Consider the following 21970-nt stretch of genomic DNA (forward strand, 5'->3'; position numbering starts at 1 on the left):
TGTCACCCAACTTATTTGGGCCCTTCCTTTAATTCGCATGATTCAGTTAAAGTAGCCATCAAGTTTTTGTTTGAACTGGACAAAGGTTAGTTCATTACAAACTGTTGGTGGAAGCTTTTGAGAATAAAGAGATAAAGTTTTAAAACTAAAAGGTTCTACAGACCAAGATTAAGACAAATACAGATAAGACAAAAGAATGCTTTAAAGAAAGCCTCAATTGGCTCCTACTGTTGGGGTTCATTGCTTGAGTTCCTTTCACCGAAGTGAAAAGCTTAGCACTTGAAATCACAGCTAGCAACTGTGAAGTCTTCTGCATTTAAAATGTTGGTGCGTCTTGTACGGGTGGATTCAGCAGGTCAGGTTTTGTGGGGGTGAGGACGTTTTTGGTTCTTCACGAATTACGGATAGGAGAGGATTATCTGCAAGATTCTAAGATTTGATGATTTGAGGTTTCTAAGATTAGAAGGATGAACCCCCCGCGCCCCCCCTCACCTTCCCGGTCTCCACCCCGATTAAGTCCTTGGCCTGTGGATGTCCTTCCAGTCCTGCCACCAGTAGAGGATCATCAGTGATATCAACCCAGCAGCCTTCCATGTGAGCAAGATGATGAATAAAGCAGTCTGGGGTTGCTTGCAGACCTCCAGGTAGAGGTAGGGTAGTCTGGGTCACTCCATCAAAGAAACTCAGAGCCTGACTGAGGAAACCAGCATTGGAAGGTGGATCATTCCTTGCTGTGCCAAACCCTACCACCCTTCTCCTCATGGATTTCCTTCTACCATCACTCAGCTGTGACCTGGGAATGATGATCTCAGCACCGGGGATTGGTTGTCTCACTGGCAGCAGCCACTGTCTCCCTGGTGATGCTGCCATTCAATAGCCCTGCCAGCCTCTAATTAGCTGGAAACTCTGTGCAAGTTTTGTGACCCTTGATCTGAGGGAAGACAATTACTCTTCAGTTACAAACCCCAGTGGCACATAGTTTGGTGGGCCTTCCTTAAAGGAGGTGGCAATGTACTCCCATCATCACTCTCATGCTGGAGTGAGTGACTCTTGTCACCTCCATTAAATACAGCCCTTTTTTGCAGTCTTCTCAGGCTGCGGAAGATACCATTTCAGTCAGGTAACAGTAGTACAAATAGAGTAGGTACATTTACACTGACATTTAGCCTATAACACTGATTTGATTCTAACACTGCCATTTCGAACCCAAACACTCACTCTTACATGTCTATACATGAGTTTAACCAGAGGAAGAACCCTTTCCCAAGCTGCACTCTGTAAAGGAACACGAGGCCATGTAAAGGAATGCAGATGGTCAACACCAATGGGAATGCACAGGGCTGATTCATTTGCTTTTTGGTGAGAAATTGGATGGTTTTGATTGAGAAAGTTGATTTGGAATGTTTCTTTTATAATGGCCTCTATTTCAGAATTGTGGCCGTGAGGGCTAACCAGTGATGGAGCTGTAGGACTGGTCGTGACAGAGGAATCAGTGTTCCATGTACTGACCAGTTGAGCTAATCATGAACAGTCCAGCGGACAATGTGATATGTTGATCACCTCCTCATTTTCCACTAGATTCTGTCCTTCTTCCTCAGCTGTTTGCCATGTGCCTGGCGTTAAGAATTAGGGACTCTTTAAACCTATGTGAACTCTGCATTCCATACTTGGTATTTCCTGTGTAACAGGAGGCATCATCTAACTGTGTCACATTAATAACTAACTTGCTGCATACAGAAATAAATCTCAATTTGGAAACAAAGGAGTGGCCATCAGAATCATCAAGGCCATTGGCCAAGCGGGGTTAGACTGGTGATTGTCACATCATCAATGGTCAGATCCCAAAATAAGGAACATTAAAAGGCATAGGGGGAGAGGAAGAAGCAAGAATCCAGGGAGATGAGCCACATCATTCCCTTGGGTGAAGACCAGGAGTTCCCTTCCATCAGCCTGAGGGAAGAGCAAAAACTGTTGTCACCAAGACCACTGCAGAATATCAAAAACCAGCACAAAATGGTATAAGACTAGTGGGACATGGGAGTATGCTGCCTCTACTCCATTCTACAGAGTGGCTCTGGGACTGGTAGAGCATTCGCATCCTTCATGAGTTGCGTACTTCCTTTTTTCATCTAATTAACTAATGTACCTTATCTAAACTGCTGCTGCTCAATAAAGTATCAGAAAATTGATATACATTATTGGCTGCCCATCGTTGATCACAAATTCCTGACCCTTAAAGGTTTTTAACAAATATTTTTAACTTTTACTCCAGAATTTGTTTTTTCAGGAAGACACCTACATAAAAAAACAAAAATGGATTCATTTGCTGGTCTGGTCAAGTCCTGTGTGGGACCCATGGAATGCCACACCTGCAGAATGTCAGGGAAACATCAAACAGTAACACAGACATAATGAGAAGAGGTAACAATGGGCCTGGCTATCTTGCCTCCTTCAGTAAGAGCCATGTTTTGCAGACCCTTTTTGTCCTGCCCTTCCAGAGAAAAAGATTAAAAGCTGACTGCGACCCTGTTCTAGTGGAAATAGGTGTGCTTATGGGAAGAGGTGTGTTAGTGAACACAGGCAGCTGTGTGCACTAGCCTGGGTCTGCCTGCTAGTATGTTGTGAAGGTCACAGCTGAAGAACCACCTATGAGAAGCCTCTCTATCTCAGGTGAAAGGACTCCCTCACTCTGAGTGCTAGAGCAAAATAGCTCGCAAACCAGTCAGAAGGAAACAGTACAACAAGGGCTGTCTCATTCTGAGAACGATTTGCCAACCATTGACAAAGTAAAACAAGACAAAAAGATTTCAATCTCCAAAAGTCAAGATACCACAAATCACTTGTTCCTTTATCGACTTGTTCACAAACTATTCAGAGAGTTGGATTGGTATATATTTTAGCTTTTTCTGGACCAATTACTTACTTGCACTCACTATTTATATGAATGATTCATTTAAATTGTCTGTGCCTGGGTCCTCCCTCCATGTTTAGAGTCATAGAGTCATAGAGATGTACAGCATGGAAACAGACCGTTCGGTCCAACCCGTCCATGCCGACCAGATATCCAAACCCAATCTAGTCCCACCTGCCAGCACCCGGCCCATATCCCTCCAAACCCTTCCTATTCATATACCCATCCAAATGCCTCTTAAATGTTGCAATTGTACCAGCCTCCACCACATCCTTTGGCAGCTCACTCCATACACATACCATCCTCTGTGTGAAAAAGTTGCCCTTTAGGTCTCTTTTATACCTTTCCCCTCTCACCCTAAACCTATGCCCTCTAGTTCTGGACTTCCTGATCCCAGGGAAAAGACTTTGTCTATTTATCCTAACCATGCCCCTCATAATTTGTAAACCTCTATAAGGTCATCCCTCAGCCTCCGACGCTCCAGGGAAAACAGCCCCAGCCTGTTCAGCCTCTCCCTGTAGCTCAGATCCTCCAACCCTGGCAACATCCTTGTAAATCTTTTCTGAACCATTTCAAGTTTCACAACATCTTTCCGATAGGAAGGAGACCAGAATTGCACGCAATATTCCAACAGTGGCCTGTACAGCCGCAACATGACCTCCCAACTCCTGTACTCAATACTCTGACCAATGAAGGAAAGCATACTAAATGCCTTCTTCACTATCCTATCTACCTGCGACTCCACTTTCAAGGAGCTATGAACGTGCACTCCAAGGTCTCTTTGTTCAGCAACACTCCCTAGGACCTTACCATTAAGTGTAAAAGTCCTGCTAAAATTTGCTTTCCCAAAATGCAGCATCTCACATTTATCTGAATTAAACTCCATCCGCCACTTCTCAGCTCATTGGCCCATCTGGTCCAGATCCTGTTGTAATCTGAGGTAACCCTCTTCACTGTCCACTACACCTCCAATTTTGGTGTCATCTGCAAACTTACTAACTGTACCTCTTATGCTCGCATCCAAATCATTTATGTAAATGTCAAAAAGTAGAGGACCCAGCCCCGATCCTTGTGGCACTCCACTGGTCACAAGCCTCCAGTCTGAAAAACAACCCTCCACCACCACCCTCTGTCTTCTACCTTTGAGCCAGTTCTGTATCCAAATGGCTAGTTCTCCCTGTATTCTATGAGATCTAACCTTGCTAATCAGTCTCCCATGGGGAACCTTGTCGAACGCCTTACTGAAGTCCATACAGATCACATCTACTGCTCTGCCCTCATCAATCTTCTTTGTTACTTCTTCAAAAAACTCAATCAAGTTTGTGAGACATGATTTCCCACGCACAAAGCCATGTTGACTATTCCTAATCAGTCCTTGCCTTTCCGAATACATGTACATCCTGTCCCTCAGGATTCCCTCCAACAACTTGCCCACCACCAAGGTCAGGCTCACCGGTCTATAGTTCCCTGGCTTGTCTTTACCGCCCTTCTTAAACAGTGGCACCATGTTTGCCAACCTCCAGTCTTCCGGCACCTCACCTGTGACTATCAATGATACAAGTAAGTTTAGCTCTGTATGTTTGATACAGAACATTAGCTCTGGACTGGAGCTCAAAAATGACAATGTAGATTTTGTGCTGCTTGGTGTCATGATCTGCTATTCTCTATCCATCTGGTGCCCATCATCTATGTGAGCATTAATACCTGAACGAAGGTGACATTGCTTGTATCAGAAGTATGCATACAATATGGAAATGTCAATTTTAAAAGTGCACAGTGTATGGGTGCTATGGAATTGAATTTTACAACTTATAATTGTTAGTCTATGATTAGGGTAGCACGGTGGCTTAGTGATGGGAATCCGAGTTCAATTCCAGCCTTGGGCAACTGTCTGTGTGATGTTTGCACATTCTCCCCGCGTCTACATGGGTTTTCTCTGGGTGCTTCAGTTTTCCCCTACAGTCCAAAGATGTGCAGGTCAGGGTGGATTAGCAATGCCAAATTGCCCATAGTGTCCAGGGATGTGCAGGCTAGGTGTATTAGTGATGGGAAGTGCAACGTGACAGGGTAGGAAGGTTGGTCTGTGTGGGATGGTCTGAGAGTCGGTGTGAACTCAATGGGTCGAATGCCCTGCTCCAACATTGTAGAGATTCTGCGATTGTTTAATTCTAAGTACTATAATTTTAAGATTTTTAGAATTATGAAACAAGCTGACTCTCAGATTCCATAATGTCAGAGCTATGATTCTAAGCTTCTACATGTCCTTAAATCTGAACCTCTATGATTGTATCATTCCCCAAAGCTAAAAGTATGTGATTATGAAGTGCTAGCAGATATAGGTTCAAGTCCCATCTACTCCAGAGTGTTTAAGATTTTGAGATTTTACTGTCACATGTACTCAAGTGCAGAAGTACAGTGAAAAGTGTACAATGTCATCACACTTGGTGCCATTTTAGATAAGGGACCTAGGCTCAAAAAAAGCTTAGGTACAACGTAGTAACAGAAACAAGAGTTTAAAAGTTAAGCATTACTTCATAGACTATTAGAAAAATGAAGAAATAGGTAATACTTTATACTAAAGTCATAATTTAAACTTGGAAAACAAGAATAAAAAGTTAAAAAATAACAACGCCCAACAAGTTGATTAGAAAACACCTATATTTGAAGATAATGATTCTAAGGCTGCTAATATTCTATCATTTTCCACAAAGCGTAATTCTAAAACTCTACAATCCAAAATTCTGAACGAATACTTCTAAGATTGTCGGCGCTGTTTCCCCCCCTATGATCTCGCGTGGTTACCCGGGATTTGAGTATTTAATGCTGGGGGAAATATTGCTTGAACGTTCGCTTTTCTGCACACTGAGCAGCCGTGTTCAGACTGTGTACTCTCTGCCTGGCAGCTGCTACATACCTGGCGTTCCACCGTCACACATACAGCTTACAGCATGGTGATTAAAGTGTTCATCGCATCCTCCTCCGGTTCCAAAGTGGTAAGAATATACTCCTGAGTCAGAATTTACACAATATTCTTTATATGATGCAGGAAGACGAAAACAGAAACGTGTAAGAGTTAAAAGAAATTGTTTTCCCCAAGAAGTTGTTAAACATTTGCAAGTGATTTATTCAGTGATTGTTAAAGCATTGGGGCATTGTTAAATATTTCGGGATTTGAGATTGTTGTGACTACTTCTCTGTTAAAACATTTCCTTTTAAGATGGCAGTTTCTTGAACACACTCTAATTTCCCTGAATGGCTTCGATTTTTCGCAAAAGCGACATTACATTTGCAAGTCATGGAATTTAACTCTGTAGCTGAAAATGTGTTGCTGGAAAAGCGCAGCAGGTCAGGCAGCATCCAGGGAGCAGGAGAATCGACGTTTCGGGCATGAGCCTTTCTTCAGGAATTTAAATCTGTATACAGGTACAGTATGTAGAGAGAGAGAGAGAGAGTTCATTGCAGCGTCTGGCAGTCTGAGGGTTACATCAGCTGGCCGGAGGAATGGGGAATTTCAATGAGCCTGATGGGGGTTTGCTCTGCTGTTATTTCAAAACGGGCTGAACAGGATGCAGCGCGTCGTGGAAGATCTCCCAAAAATCCAGTGTTTAAGCAACCTGGTGGAAATGGACTTCGCAAAATGCAACAGGAGCCTTAAGACAAGACAGAAACTGACTCCGAACCATCAATCCTCTGGAGAAAATGGTCTGAATTAAGTCTTTGTTTATACATTTTGTTTTTCTTGATGTATCCAGTCATTGCCTGATTTGGAATGCCCACTGAGGAGTTGAACACATGAGAAGTTCTAAGGTTTTGCAGACTTGAGCAGTTTAGTGGGGAGTCATGAGTTTTTTTTAATGCAGGTTAGTTTAGTCAGGCAGTGGAGTCCTTGCCCTGAGCAGATCAAATGGCTTTGTTGCCCGAGTTTTCTTGATATGCCTGTTTGGAGCTCCTGTCTTGCTTCCACTGTTTTGAGCTGTCAGCTTGATTTTCAATAAAGTTGATGTAAAGCACCAGCAACTAATTAAAAAAAGACCTAATCTCTGGTTGAAGGAAAACATATAACTTCTCACGGTCTGCGAAAGCATAAATTTGATGAATTAATCAATTGAGTGTTCTACAAAAAACATGGAACAGCCAGTTACCAAAGCGTTACCTTCAGATCAGATAGATAGATATATAGCTAGTAAGGGGTAAAGGTAATGTCACCTAGTCTTCACATAGGGCAGAGTCTAGATTAGAGTGATGCTAGAAAAGCACAGCATGTCAGGCAGCATCCGAGGAGCATGAAAATTGACGTTTCAGGCAAAAGCCCTTCACCAGGAATTAAGGCAAGGAGCCTCCGGCGTGGAGAGATAAATGGGAGGGTGGGGAGAAGGCAGCCAAGAGTACAATAGGTGGATGGAGGTAGGGATGATAGGTCAAAGAGGAGGGTGGAGTGGATAGGTGGGAAGGAAAATTGGCAGGTAGGACAGGTCATGAGGATAGTGCTGAGCTGGCAGGTTGGAACTGGGGTAAGATGGGGGGAGGAGAAATGAGGAAACTGGTGAAGTCCACATTGATGCCCTGGGGTTGAAGTGTTCTGAGGTGGAAGATGAGGCATTCTTCCTCCAGGCGTCCGGCAGTGTGGGAGTGGCGGTGGAGGAGGCCCAGGACCTGAATGTCCTCGGCAGAGTGGGAGGGGGAGCTGATGCTGATTTCCAGCATCTGCAGTACCCACTTCTGTCTAGTTCACATAGGGCAGCCCTGTCATTCGAGAGAGATGATTGGTAATGGTTACCACACCTCAGGCGAGGGAAGAGGCTGAACACGAGAATCCTTCATGGTAACCTCAGCTGGTTTGGGAATAGAACTCACTCTCTTGGGTCAACAGACTGAGCTTTCCATAACCCCTTGCATAACCAGGATGTGAGCTGCAATAAAGGTACACTCCCTTCCTCTTGTATTTTTACAGGTCTCTCGGTTTCAGTCTTTCACCAGTCACAGCTCAGACACTTCTATGTATAGTACTGTAGTACCTTTTAATATCTCTTTGAGATTGCAGGGTTTGCGTGCTATTCACCAGTACTAGTTGCAGGTAGTTTGACAGTCCACATAGGAGGCTTTTGCTCATTGGGATTTTGCAATTGTCCATTTATGGAGGTTAGGAATTCTGCATCTATTCATCCTTATATGTAATTCTTCGCCCCCGTGATTTAACCATCAAGCATTCTGTGGCAGGCTTACAGGTAACCTGTTCATTTCATGTTATCCTGATTTAAACTTCCCTGTTGAGTTTTAAAGCAGCATTTTAGTTTTGTCACAATGGAAAAGAAAACAACCTGCATTTATATAGCATTTCTCACAACCTCATAAAAATGTATTGCAGCCACTGAAGCACTTTTGAAGGGTAGTCGCTATTGCAATGCAGGGAAACACCAATTTGCAGGTGGTCTTCATCCATAAGGTGAATAAGTGAAACCAGAAATCGCTGGAAAAGCTCAGCAGGTCTGGCAACATTTGTAGAGCGAAATCAATGTTTCCGGTTCAGTTAACTCTGATTTCTCTCCACAGGTTCATAATTCCAAGAAAGTGGAGTCACAGGTAGATGGGATAGTCAGGAAGGCATTTGGCAGGCTTTCCTTTATTGTCAGAGCATTGAGTATAGGAGTTGGGAGGTCATGTTGTGGCTGTACAGGACATTGGTTAGGCCGCTTTTGGAATACTCGTGCAATTCTGGTCTCCTGCTCTTGGAAGGATGATTGTGAAACTTGAAAGGGTTCAGAAAAGATTTACAAGGATGTTGCCAGGGTTTGAAGGTTTGAGCTATAGGGAGAGGCTGAATAGACTGGAGCTGTTTCCCTGGAGCATCGGAGGCTGAGGGGTGACCTTATAGATGTTTATGAAATCATGAGGGGTATGGATAGAATAAATAGACAAAGTCTTTTCCCTGGGATGGGAAAATCCAGTACTAGAAGGCATAGGTTTAGGGTGAGAGGGGAAAGATTTAAAAGGGACCTAACGGGCAACCTTTTCACACCGAGAGTGGTTCGTGTATAGAATGAGGTGCCAGAGGAAATGGTGGAGGCTGGTACAATTACAGCATTTAAAAGGCATTTTGTTGGGTATATGAATAGGAAGGGCATAGAGCGATATGCGCCAAGCGCTGGCAAATGGGACTAGATTAGTTTAGGATATCTGGTCAGCATGGACGAGTTGGACCAAAGGGTCTTTTTCCATGCTGTACATCTCTGAGTCTATGCTGCCAGACCTGCTGAGCTTTTCCAGCAATTTCTATTTTTGTTTCTGATTTCCAGCATGTGCAGTTCTTCTGTTTTTTTTATGATGGTGAATAACTAGGTAATCTGTTTTAATGATGTTAGTTCAAGAATGGCTATTGGTCAGATCTTCTCTGCCCTTCTTTGAATCTATAGAATCTTTCATCAATCGACTGAAAGGTCTGACAGCACTTTGGCTGAAGATCTCATCAGAACATTAATATTTCCTAACAATATAGCGCTGCTTCGTCCTGCTTGAGGGTGTCAGCGTTTAATTATGTGCTCAGGTTTTTTGGATTGGGGCTTCTACCTGTCATTTTTGACTGTCAAAAGCCAACTAATACTGGTAAATATTAGTAATCCCTGCAATCTCCGATCCATTTTAAAAGATGCCACAGCACCATCCAAAGAAGGACAGGATCAATACTTTTGACATCCTGACCAATAGTTATTCTATTACAGTGATGTTATTCAAGAGTATCTGGGTATTCAGTTCAATGTTGTTTGTAAAACCTAACTGTGTTTAAGTTGTTTCCATGCTCTACAATGGTGACCATACATGAAAAGTACCAATAGCTATATAATTCCTCTTTCACCCCTATCACTTTGATACCCCCCCTCCCAACTGTGGTCTGGTGTTCTATTGTATTATTTTACTTAAAGATCGAAGTAAGTTGGAGAGGGTCCATTCATGTCGAGGTACCCTCTCTGTTTCTTAACTTGCTTCAACGACTGCTGCTGTTCCCAACTGGTAGGCCTCTGTTTGGCCCTCCAGCTTTGAGAGTCTTCCCATCATCTTTACTTGAACAGGAGCCTGTTACCATGCCAACTAAGGGCCACTCCCAGCCAAAATCAATTACGCAAGTGATTGTTTCTTCCTGGGCATGGGTTTGAGATTGGGCACCAGATGATTCCTGTTTCCCATTCCCCAGGTGAAAATACAGCCTGTGAAGCAGTGATAGTGTCTCTATCTTTGGACCATGAGACTTGAGTTCAAGTTCCACACACACAGGGGGTGTGTAATAACATCTGCGAACGGGTTAGTTAAAAAAAAATGAAAATCCAGTCTGTAGAGGGACATAGGCAAGTAAATGGGGAAAACCTGCCTGATAGAGTACAATATATGTTGCTGAGAGGTTGTCCAGTTTGTAATAAGGACAGAAAAACGCAATATTATTTAAACGGTGAGAGATGCCAAAATGCTGCAATACAGAAGGATACAAGTGTCCTTGTACATGAATCACAAAATGTCAGCTTACAAGTACAGCAAGTAACTAGGAAGGCAAATAGGATGTTGCCTTTTATTGCAAATGGAATGGAATGTAAACGTACCAATGTCTTGCTGTAATTATATAGGGCACTATTGAGACTACATCTGCAGCACTGTGTGCGGCTTTGGTCTCCTTACTGAAGGAGAAAGTGAGGTCTGCAGATGCTGGAGATCAGAGCTGGAAATGTGTTGCTGGAAAAGCGCAGCAGGTCAGGCAGCATCCAGGGAACAGGAGAATCGACGTTTCGGGCATAAGCCCTTCTTCAGGAAGGCTTCTTCCTGAAGAAGGGCTTATGCCCGAAACGTCGATTCTCCTGTTCCCTGGATGCTGCCTGACCTGCTGCGCTTTTCCAGCAACACATTTCCAGCTCTCCTTACTGAAGGCAGGATTCAACTGCATTGGAAGCAGTTCAGAGAAGGTTCGCTGGGTTGATTCCTGCAGCAAAGGGATTATCTTCTGAAGGAAGGTTGAACAAAAATGAGAGGTGATCATATGTTTCCAGGTGGACTTGACAAGGTAGATGTTGAGAGGATTGTTTTCTCTCAAGGGGGAATCTAGAACTCGGAGGCAGATGGTCAGGATAAGGGGTTGCTCACATGATAGAGATGAGGACAAATTCTGTTTTTGCCAATGTTATGAATCTTTGGTGTACTCTATCCCAGAGAGTTAGGTGGAGAATGGGAAGCTTAATATGTTCACACTTAGGATAGAGTGAGAGGGAGACAGAGAGAGAGAGAGAGAGAGAGAGAGAGAGAGAGGAGGAGAGATTCCTGAGGGGAGTCCAGGATTATAGGGAACAAACAGGCATATAGAATTGAAACCAGCTCTGGTGAAGTGTCAACTAGACTTGAAACATTAGCTTGTTCTCTCTCGACAGATGCTGCCTGATCCATTGTGATTTTCAGCAGGTTGAAAATTGAAATCACGATCATATTGAAAGGCAGAGCAGGTTTGATCGGCTGCATGGCCCATTCTTGCTTCTATTTCTTTTGTTCTTATGTTCTTGTGAAGAAAATATTTCAATGTGCCTCCCATTGGAGGAACTTAGAGGAATAGGAGATGATCAGGGTGTGTTATGAGTATGAGCTTTCTCACAATTTGTTTCAAAATACATTCCCAACAAGTGAAATCACTTAGTTTGGGATGAAGTAGCAGATTGTGGTGCTGTTAACTAATGCAAATTTCTTCTGTGCAAACAATATGGTTAATGTGCTGATATAATTGCACGTTACGTGTCAGTTGTTTCCAAACATGAATCACTCATGGGCCACTTATTCACCCAAATGACATGGAACTTTTCAAGGATGAATGCAGTTGAAAGATTCTGGTGTTTTCAGACCATGAGGATTAAAACACCAATGGAGTATAATGCTAAGCTAAATGAACAATGAATTAACTGTCATTTAAGCAATATCTTCATGTCTAAAGTATGGAACAAACTGTCATTGAGTTTGGCGATTATTAGAAAGGAACTTTACAGAGAGGAGCCAAATTAAAGCAAGAGAGAAGAATTAAAAATTAGGAAGCAAGTGTAAAAGGTTTACGATAAGAGTTCCAGAGTCAGGGGCAAGGTAACTAGGAATATAAAATTACGTAAAAATGGCAAACAGGAAAGGATTAGCCACTTTGAGACAGTCCTATACTGTTGTAATTCTGTACCCCAAACCCCAAAACCTCCACTCTTTAGCTACCTTGAAATAGCCTGGAAAAGGCAAACAAATGCTTACATCAAGAATTTGGGAAGTTCATCTCTAACCCCTTGTAATGCATTAAATCAAGTGGCAGAAGATAACGATGACTCACTAGTTTTTGTGCCATAATGTGGAAAAAGGAGAAAGGATGAACATAACAGACAAATAGCAATGTTGGAATATGATCTTGACACAAAAATAGAAGAGAAGCAAAGATTCTTGTAGATCCTGAAATAAAAAATTAAGGATTGAAATATGCTGGTTGATGTTGATGAGAAATGAGACACGATGTTAAAGCTTTTCACCTTGAATTCATCATCACAGCCACACAAATGCCAAATTTCAAATGGTCACAGCAACTTATAATGCACAAGAAAATGTGCTGATCAGTTGAGGCACTGCAATGGACAATGCACCAAGAAGTTATAGATTCCTCCACACCAGGGTTTTGTGTAATTAAGAAAAGGTGCAATGCCCAGACATGTTCCTTTTACTTGCAGAGGGCCGGAATCTGGATGTGAAGCTTACTTATGAACAAGACAATCAGTGGCTGAAGTAGACCATTTGGCTCCATCATTCATTAAGATCATGAGTGGCCTGATTACATCATATTCTTACTGACTCCTGATAATCTTTCACCCCCCTTTCTTATCAATAATTTATTCACCTCTGCCTTAAATATTTTAAAGATTCTGCTTCCATTGCCTTTCAAGGAAAAGAGTTCCAAAACCCCTCAGCCTTTCCTGAGGAACTGTTTCTCCTCATCTCTATCCTGAGTGGGTGACCTCTGATTTTTAAACTGTGGCATTCAATTTTAAATTCTCCATAAATGGAAACATACTTTCCATATCTACTCTGTCAAGATCGCTCAGGATCTTGCATGTTTCAATCAAATGACAATAAAGCTACTTCAATTCGACATGTTGCTGTTTTGAAGTGCACTGGATGTGGACGTCTAAGAGCCTTCTTCATAAGAAAAATGGTTCACTCCAAGAAATAGTCTAGGCAACCTTTTGTGAACTGTTTTGAATATATGTACACCCTTCCTGAAATAAAGAGATGAATCCTGTACACAGCGTAGCAAATGCGGTCTCACCAGTGTCTTGTATAACTGAAGCATGACCTTACGACTTTTGTGTTCAATTCCCCTTGCAATAAACAATAATATTATATGAGCTTTTTTAATTGCTTGCTGTATCTGTATCCTAACCTTTTGTGATTCATGCATGACCACACACACATTCCTCTTAATCTCAGAGCTCTGCATTCTTTCACCATTTACATAATATGTCTTTTTATTCTTCCTGTCAAAGTAAGAAATTTCACATTTTCCCATATTAAAATCCATTTGCCAGATTTTTCTTTCCACTTACTTATCCTATTTATATACCTTTATACCTCTCTTTATTTTCTTTGTAACTTACTTTCCCACCTATTTTGACAGCCATACCTTTGTTCCCGTCATCCAAGTTATTTACATAACTTGATATAAACTGAGCCCCAATGCTGATCCCAAAAACTTTGTATCTTGCCAACCAGAAAATGCCTCATTAATACCTGCACTTCGCTTCACGTTACCTCAATTTTCCATCCATCTCAATTCAGATGTTGTATGTATCCTACACCATGACCTATCATCAGGATTTAACTAAATGACCTGCTTTGATATTTTTTATAATAGTTTCCCACATCTTCCCTATGACAAATATTAACTGGCTTGTAGTTTCATGCTTTTTGTCTTGCTCCATTGTTTGAAATAAAGGAGTTACATTTGCTAATTTTCAGTCTAATCAAATCGAGGAAATGTTGGAAAATTAAATGTAATGAATCAGCTATTGCACGAGCCCTTTTTTTGGTTGAAGATGCTGGGATGAACACAGCTCTGACAATTCACCAAGCATCAGTTCTGTGGTGATTCTCATTTTCTTGAGTTCCTCCTTCCCACTTCCAGTTATTTCTGGGATGTTACGTAAAACCTTTGATAGCATGGGAAAATGAACCATATTATGAATCTAACTGGTAACTGATTGTTAATATAATTGTTAGCATACTCAGGATTGTTTGCAGGCACTGTCTATCGACAGAGCCATATTTAACGTTAGATGTTATGCTCTGAGTTTTGAAAGTATGGGCTTGTTTAGTATGGTCACTATCTGCTTATTCAAGGCAGTCAAAGGGATTGCTGTTGATTGGATCTATCAGTCATTGGGAAATGCAGCCTGTGTAACAGCACTGAAATTCATGGACACAACTTGTGGTGGGTAGAATGTCTTTGCAGCTTGATAGCATCCTGTTCATTGCGAAAACTAGTTCTGTCGCTGCTGCACACTCGCGGCGTGAAGCAGCTAAGTTCACCTGGTGCTCAGTTTTTGAGATACCTCGGGCTCTCTCTTCAGGCCTGAAAGTGGCGTCCTCAGACCCATTCATGAGAATGTGCTATCCACAGCCACCAATGAAATGGTTGTGACAGCCATCATTCCGCAGGGGTAGCTTTAATGTTCCCTACTTTGACATCAAACTCGGTGAACTGAATTTTTTTTTTTGTTGCCGGTCTTTATTTTTGTAAAAAAAGTTTCAGTTAGATGTGTTGCTTTTAATACCAATCGCTAGAATTGAATAGCTCCAGATCCACATGCTTTGTAGTGTAGAATTGATGGGTGCAGTGACAATAAGCTCAGCTCAAAAGTATATCCAACAAGAGGAGGAAAAAGTGTTTCTACATGTTTCCACCCATCCTTTCTTCCTTTTTCTATTCTTTCTTCTTTTCTGTCCATCCTTCTTTTCAGTCCTTGGTTGTCCTTCTTCACTCCACAGCACTCCAGACCTATGTTCTTGGCCAGCCCAATGCAAGGGACAGATAATTTCTTGTCCTATCTGGTTAGTGAGCTGGCCTCTTCAACTATTATAATGTGTTGGCCATTTATTAATGAGGGTTGGTCATCAGGATGGTTTAAGGCCACCTCCTGCTGTTTTGGGCAGGGCAAGATGCCATCACAGACAATGTCTGACTCTAGTAATGCAGCAGGCAATTAACATGACCCCCCCCCCTCCCCCTCAGGGTTTTAAACAGAAACAAAAACAGAAGTTGCTAGAAAAACTCAGCAGGTCTGGCAGCATCTGTGAAGAGAAATCAGAATTAACGTTTTGGATCTGGTGACCCCAGTAAGCCCTGGAAGTTAGAATTTGGTTTTCATATTGAATTCAATACCCACTAGCATATTTTTTCAGAAATTAGAATGGACATTTGTGGAAACGAAAGAGAGATCTTCATTTATTGAGAATCTTTTACAACCTCAGGATGTGCCTAAAGCCTCTCACAGTCACAGAAGTGTTTGCAGTGTGGACATAGTTGTGCCATACCAAACAATAGTCAGTGTGTCTACAGCACCCTTCCAAAAGCAGCAATACAATAATAACTAGGTAGTCTGCTTTTCTTTTTGAGTGCTATGGGATCTTTTACATCCACTGCAGATTATAGATGAGATGTCAGATTAATACCGCATTCAAAAGACAGCACCATCAACACTGCAGCATCCTTCCAATACTGCACTGAAATTCCAGCGTTTCCAGTGAGTTGTTTACTCAGGAAAGAAAGCCACTGGATTAATTCAGGCTGTTAAAAATGTGACTGATCTGATATCAAAGAGTTAAAGTTAACACAGAATTGTGGCTTTTAAGAAGTTGGAAGTATTCCAATGCGCAAATCCATAACATTTGGTAGACTGCAGGGGAGTCAGTCTTTTTCTTTATAAACAGGTTTTTCACATCAACATTCATGTTCCACGCTGCACTGTCATGAGACAGGTCATGAAGTGGTCACTGCTGGAGTGAGCTGAACCAAAGCACCAGAACCACTCTGGAATGGCTGTCTGGCCCACTCCTACCAATCGCACCCCTTGGATAATTAATGGTGACAGTGGTGGGTTCTTGCAGCGAGAGAAGGACGATCATAATTCACTGATGCCCCACACACACACATTCCAATGGATCTTATGTGACTTAACTATGAGTGGATTTGGCTTTAAATCTGCAGCATGCTTGGAAAGGCACTGGCTTTCTAACTGTACTGATAAGTGGGAACAGCAGACTTATATTGACAGAACTGGGATAATAGGAGCGGAAAGAGTAGCTTTTGATTATAAACAATCTCTCTTCATCGGTGGACTTGTCTCTTGTGATTTAGTTTATTGCCATGTTTACCAGTTAGAGACGTTCGAAGAACCAAACTTCTGAAAAGCAGTAATAAACATGTAGCTCCACAATGTTCAGACCTGAAGTGCTGATGGGAGAATTGATTACTTTTGGACAGTGTTAAGTTGCTTACTTATACATCTAGCTTATTGAGTTGGGAAAATAGCTGACATTTAGCAGTTCTCATTTTATGTTTACATTTGTTTGAAAGCCAAGAGGCAATGTGGAAAGGCTTTGAAAGGAAATGATGGATGGAAGTGTTTCTGAAGCTTTTATATCTACATTACAAGACTTTGCTGTATGGATGGTTTCATTTCTAATGAAGCTTTGTATATGGCTTAATGAATTTTAAGTTAAATAATAGAACCTGTGGCCATGCTTTGTATAATATCTTACATTCCATAATGAAGATTTGTTCTACACTAGATCCTTCAGCTATAATTGATCTGTGCTGTTACTCTTTGTTAGAAAACTTAACATGAATCGAGATTGCTTCTGCTAACAAAACCTTAATCTGGAAAACTGGGGACCTGGGATATAGGTTGAACAGTTTAAATGTATTGTGCGATTGTTGTCTTATGGCCTTGTAATATCCAAGATCTTTTTGATCACTGAAAATTATGCATTTAAAGTAATCATGCAGAACATGACCCAACTCCTGCAGATTCCTCGCTCTGTGCTAATTGAGGTCACTGACAAAAGTTCTGATTCCACATTAGGACTTTCCAAAGTAGTCCGTGGGTCCCGTTTGAAAAGTACAGATGTAGATCAGACTTGTTAGTGCAGTTCTTTTCAATAATGGCTCATGAAAAGCCCCAGGATAAGCATCTGGCCGGTAGTGATTCCTCAACCAACATCTCCAGAAGAAAAACTGTCCAGCTGCGCTCAAAATACACATTGGGCTACAGGCAGATTTCACCCTAAAACTGCCAAATTGCCCACAAAAACTCACTTCAGGGGGCAACCAGTCCGAGCAAAGTCACCAGTGTAAATGGCATTGGAGGAAATGGTGAGGAGCTACTGCTCCAATCGCGGTACGGCTGTCTTCCACATTTGCTGCTGATAGGTTCAGAGTGGGGCCATCAGTAGCAAATACAGAAGAGGACCAAGACTGTGGTTGGTAATAATGAGGTGGTTGACAGCAGTCAGCAAGAGACAAGATGGGTGACACCAAATAGCTGCAAAGGACGAGTGAGGTGCTGGACAGGGACAGAGGTAAGCAAAGCGGAGTGAGAGTTTGTAGAGTGGGGGTATGTGTAATGGATGTAGTGAACACTATTTTCATGATTCACTGAGATAGCATGTTGGAACTGAAGCCCCACCATTCCTGCAGAGATGTTCTGGAGCTGAGAAGACTGACCTCCAAAACCACAACCATCCATCCCATTAGCCAGATATGATTTCAACCATTGGAGAGATTACCTCTTGGTTTCCAGTATCTCCAGTTTGCTAGAGTTCCTCAATGCCACATTTAGTAAAACGTGGACTTGACATTAAGGGCTGTCACTCTCCCCTCAACTCTGGAATACAGTTCTTATATCAATGTGTGAACCAAGACTGTGATGAAGTCAGGAGCTGAGTGGCCCTGGCAGAACCTAAACTGGGCGTCGCTGAGCAGGTGCTGCTTGATACCACTGCTGATGGCACTTTCCATCACTTTACTGATGATCGGAATAGTATGATAGAATGGTAATTGGGCGGGCTGATTTGTCTGCTTTTTATGTATAGGAAATACCTCGACAACTTTCCCACATTGTTTGTTGGATGCCAGTGTTATAACTGTACTGGAACCATCTGACTGGGGGAGTGGCAAGTTCTGGAACACAAGCCTTCAATACTATTACAGGAATGTTGTCAGGGCCCATAGCCTTTTCAGTATCCAGTGTTGCCAACTGCTTGATATCATGTGGAGTGAATCGAATTGCCTGAAGACTGGTATCTGTAATGCTGGGAACCACTGGAGGAGGCCAAGATGGATCGTCCATCTTGTCTGCTCCAAGTGTTGCTCAACATGGAGTGCTGAGTCATCAGCTGTGAGAGGTGTGGTATGTAGTAGCCAGCAAGAGGTTTCCTTGCCAAAGTTTGATCTGTTGCTATGAGACTTCATGAGATCTAGGGTCAATGCTGAAGATTCCCAGAGCAACTCCCTCCTGAAAGTATATCACTGTGCTGCCACCTCTGCTGGGCCTGTTCTACAAGTAGGACCAGACTGCCCAGGGATGGTGATGGTGGTGTCTGGGCCATTGTCATACTCATGAAACCATGTCATGCAGACTGCTCCTGTTATTATCAAGGTGATTGCTTGATTAGGCTGTGGTAGACTGCACTCAATTTTGTCACTGGTCCACAGAGATTAGTAAGTAGGACTTTGCCGGATCATCAGGATAGAGTTTGCTGTTGTTGCTTCCAGTGCTGTGATCGATGCCATGGCACACATCTTTAGAACGTTCCCCAACAAGGTCTAGGTGATGTAGATCTCCCAATGTTATCTTCAGTTTTAACAGAAAGAGTTGCAACAATGTGCATTTGCTTCTTTCAGCTTCTGGATGTAGTCCTTTGTCTTCAGCCTGCTATACCACTGAACTCATCAACCTCTGCTGAGCTCTGTTGTCTCTGTCTCCTTCTGAGTCATTTCATTCAGACACCTTTTTAGTTCTAATCTCGGTTCTCTCAGAAACTGGGAGAGTCAGTTTCTTATCTCAATTTCCCTTCAGTTTCCCTTTTTTTAAAAATTAGAATTTGTCTCAATGAAATAAAAGCCACGTCCAGAAATTCCATCACCATTGCCTTGGGATATCTCAAGGCTGTGCAAGATACCTGATAAAGATGGTGAACAAGTCTGATCTTTATTCCTCGCTCACATTCTGCAGAAAAGTTCCTGGATAACATGCTCATTTGTTGACAATGCCATAGCCACAACATGTTTGAGATTGGGCTTCAAAACTTTTGTTTTCATTTGGTCTGATCTTTGAGCACCTTTTTATTTCTGGCTATAGTTTCATGTTATGCTTCTCCCGCCAACATTAACCAACAGGAACTTTAGGAAGTCAGGCATAGCACTGAGTTCATTTTTAAAGTTAATTTACACACTGATTGCTTTAATTTGTGGTGCATTTTTCCAACAAATGGTGTAGGAGCTATTATTTGGAAATTGACATAGTTTGAATGTGTTTGATTGTACAGTCAGTGGCTAATGGGGTTATATAATTAGGTGTGGAATGATTTCCCTTTCTTTTCACCCTTCTTTTGACTGTAACAATTTCTTTATAATATGAATCTGCTTGCGAGTTCAATGTCTGTTTAAGTGATGCGAGTTCTAAACAGCCCACAGAAATTTTCCTGCAAGTTTCATTCCAAACAAAAAGGGAAATAATATTAATTTTGCTTATCACACAATCTAAATTAAACAATAAAGCTTTGATTTGCCCTCACACATTCATTCAAGTGTTCCCACACCTTCAGGAGCTCACACTGTTGAATTTATTTACTACATTTGTGGGACGTGGGGGTCGCTGGCTGGGCCAGCATTGATTGTCCATCCCTACTTGCCCTTGAGAAGATGGTGGTGAGCTGCCTTCTTGAACCGCTGCAGTCCACCTGCAGTGGGTTGGCTCTCAATGCTGGTAGGGAGGAGAATTTCAGGACTTTGACCCAACCGACTGTGAAGGAACAGCAGTATATTTCCAAGTCAGGATAGGGAATGGCTTGGAGGGGAACTTGCAGGTAGTGGTGTTCCCAAGTTTCTGCTGCCTTTGTCCTTCTAGATGGAAGTGGTTGTGGGTTTGGAAGGTGCTGTCTAAGGATCTTTGATGAATTTCTGCAGTGCATCTTGTAGATAATAGTACAGACTGCTGTTACTGAGCGCTGGGGTGGAGGGATTGAACGTTTGGTGCCATTCACGTGGGTTGCTTTGTCCCGGATGGTGAGGAGCTTCTTGAGTGTTGTTGGAGCTGCACCCATCCAGGTAAGTTATAATGATTGTCAGTAGTTCAGAATATATCTTCAGTATACATTTACCATGTTTCACAAACCCTGTCCAGAAGGTGCCATTGTTGGTCTCGTTGTATTTATCTCTGCTCTTGCCCAACATATTAATTACAATTATAGGGGCAGCTTCCATATAAATCCTGATAACAGTCAGCTTTGAGTCAGACATTGCTCTTGATACCACAGTTCATTTTTGTATCAGGCAACCTGCCTTCTATTCTTGGGTTAAGTTAAAATGTCCTTCAATTCAACACCAGCAAAATCAGAAATTTATTTTACCTCCCATGGAATGTCCCACAGTGATTTACATCTGATGATTGTTTTACTAAGTATAGTCATTAATATGTAGGAAATTGTGGCAAGTACAGTTGCAATTGCTTGACTCTCTAACCGTAAATCAGGTGAACAAATTATTCTGTTTTGAGTGACATTGTTGACCAGGACAAGACTTTACTTACCTTTAAACTTGCTTCCAGCCGAGATTGTAGTTAAGCAGCTCATTTGAACAATAGCACCTCTGCCAAAGTTGCACCCCCGCAAACTTGCATTCAAATGTCTTCTTCAGTTGTGTGCTTAAGCTGACAGTGTTGGGGCTTTACAATTTTAATGTTTTGCTTGTTACCTTCTGGCCTCTCATCCTCCATAAACTTGAGCTTATCCAAAATATTGCTGCGCAAATTTTAAGCTTAAAATATTTCAGAAAACTCGGTGCTCTTCCATATTTAGCCTATTTTGCTCCCTTGTCTTGTGCTGTAGCATCGGTAGTTATGCTTTCAGTTACACAGATACTCAACCCTTTACCCTACTCTAGGATCATAAATTGCCATTTCTGCCATCTCCAACAGGTTGCCACCACCAGACGAATATTCCCCTCCCCTTCCTTGTCCACCTTCCAGATTACACTGGTTCACTTCCCCATTCCCAACACCTCCCCACAGCCCCACTGCACCTTCACCTACAATCGCAGAACATGTAACACTTGCCCATTTGCTTCCTCAGTATCCAAGGGCCCAAACACATTTTGGGGGTGAAGGTGTGCACAATCTACTCTACTGCATTCGCTGCTCACAATGTGGTTGCCTCTACATTGCGGAAATGAAGCATAGACTAGGTGACCACTTTTACAGAACACCTACGTCCTGACCACAAAAAAGACCCTGCGTTTCCTGTTGCCTGCCACTTCAACACACTGCCCTGTTCCCTGGCCAACATTTCTGTCATGGGCTTGCTGCAGTTCTCCAGTGAAGCTTAGCGCAAGCTGGAAGACCGGCATCCCATTTCAGCTTGGGGAGCCTGCAGCCTTCAGTACTCGATATTGACTTCAAAAACTTTAAGGCCTGACCACCTTTTCCCATGACCTTCTCCCACCTGCACACTCCACGCCCTCTTATGACATGGGCTGCTTTCATCACAGCTAATCTATTGTCAGCCCCTACTATCAGCTTTTCTTCTCCCTCAGCTCAGCATTATCCATTCCACTATCTGCCCAAGCACTGTTCTCTCTCCTTCTCCAGGCTCCATCTTCACAGATTGTTTGCTTCTCCCCCTCCCTCCCCATCACTAGTCTTCAGCATTTATGCCAACAGTTTCCTAACTATAATCAGTTCTGACAAAGGGTCACTGGACCCAAAATGTTAACTTTGCTTTCTTTCTACAGATGCTGTA

The 21970-nt window shown here is 42.4% G+C and overlaps 1 protein-coding gene across 1 annotated transcript in view; it reads left to right on the forward strand.

Moving 5' to 3' along the window:
• The first annotated feature begins 5744 nt into the window (after window positions 1-5744).
• Window positions 5745-21970, forward strand: part of LOC122557109 (adapter SH3BGRL) — an 81635-nt gene continuing 65409 nt past the window's right edge. Inside the window, exon 1 of the mRNA XM_043704427.2 lies at window positions 5745-5904. Coding sequence (XP_043560362.1) covers window positions 5860-5904 — 45 coding nt within the window. The 5' untranslated portion in view covers window positions 5745-5859. The remainder of the gene's footprint in view (window positions 5905-21970) is intronic.

Source organism: Chiloscyllium plagiosum, unplaced genomic scaffold (assembly GCF_037043375.1).
Source record: "Chiloscyllium plagiosum isolate Xiang-an unplaced genomic scaffold, Cpla_swu_hap1 HiC_scaffold_11, whole genome shotgun sequence".
Lineage (NCBI taxonomy): Eukaryota > Metazoa > Chordata > Chondrichthyes > Orectolobiformes > Hemiscylliidae > Chiloscyllium > Chiloscyllium plagiosum.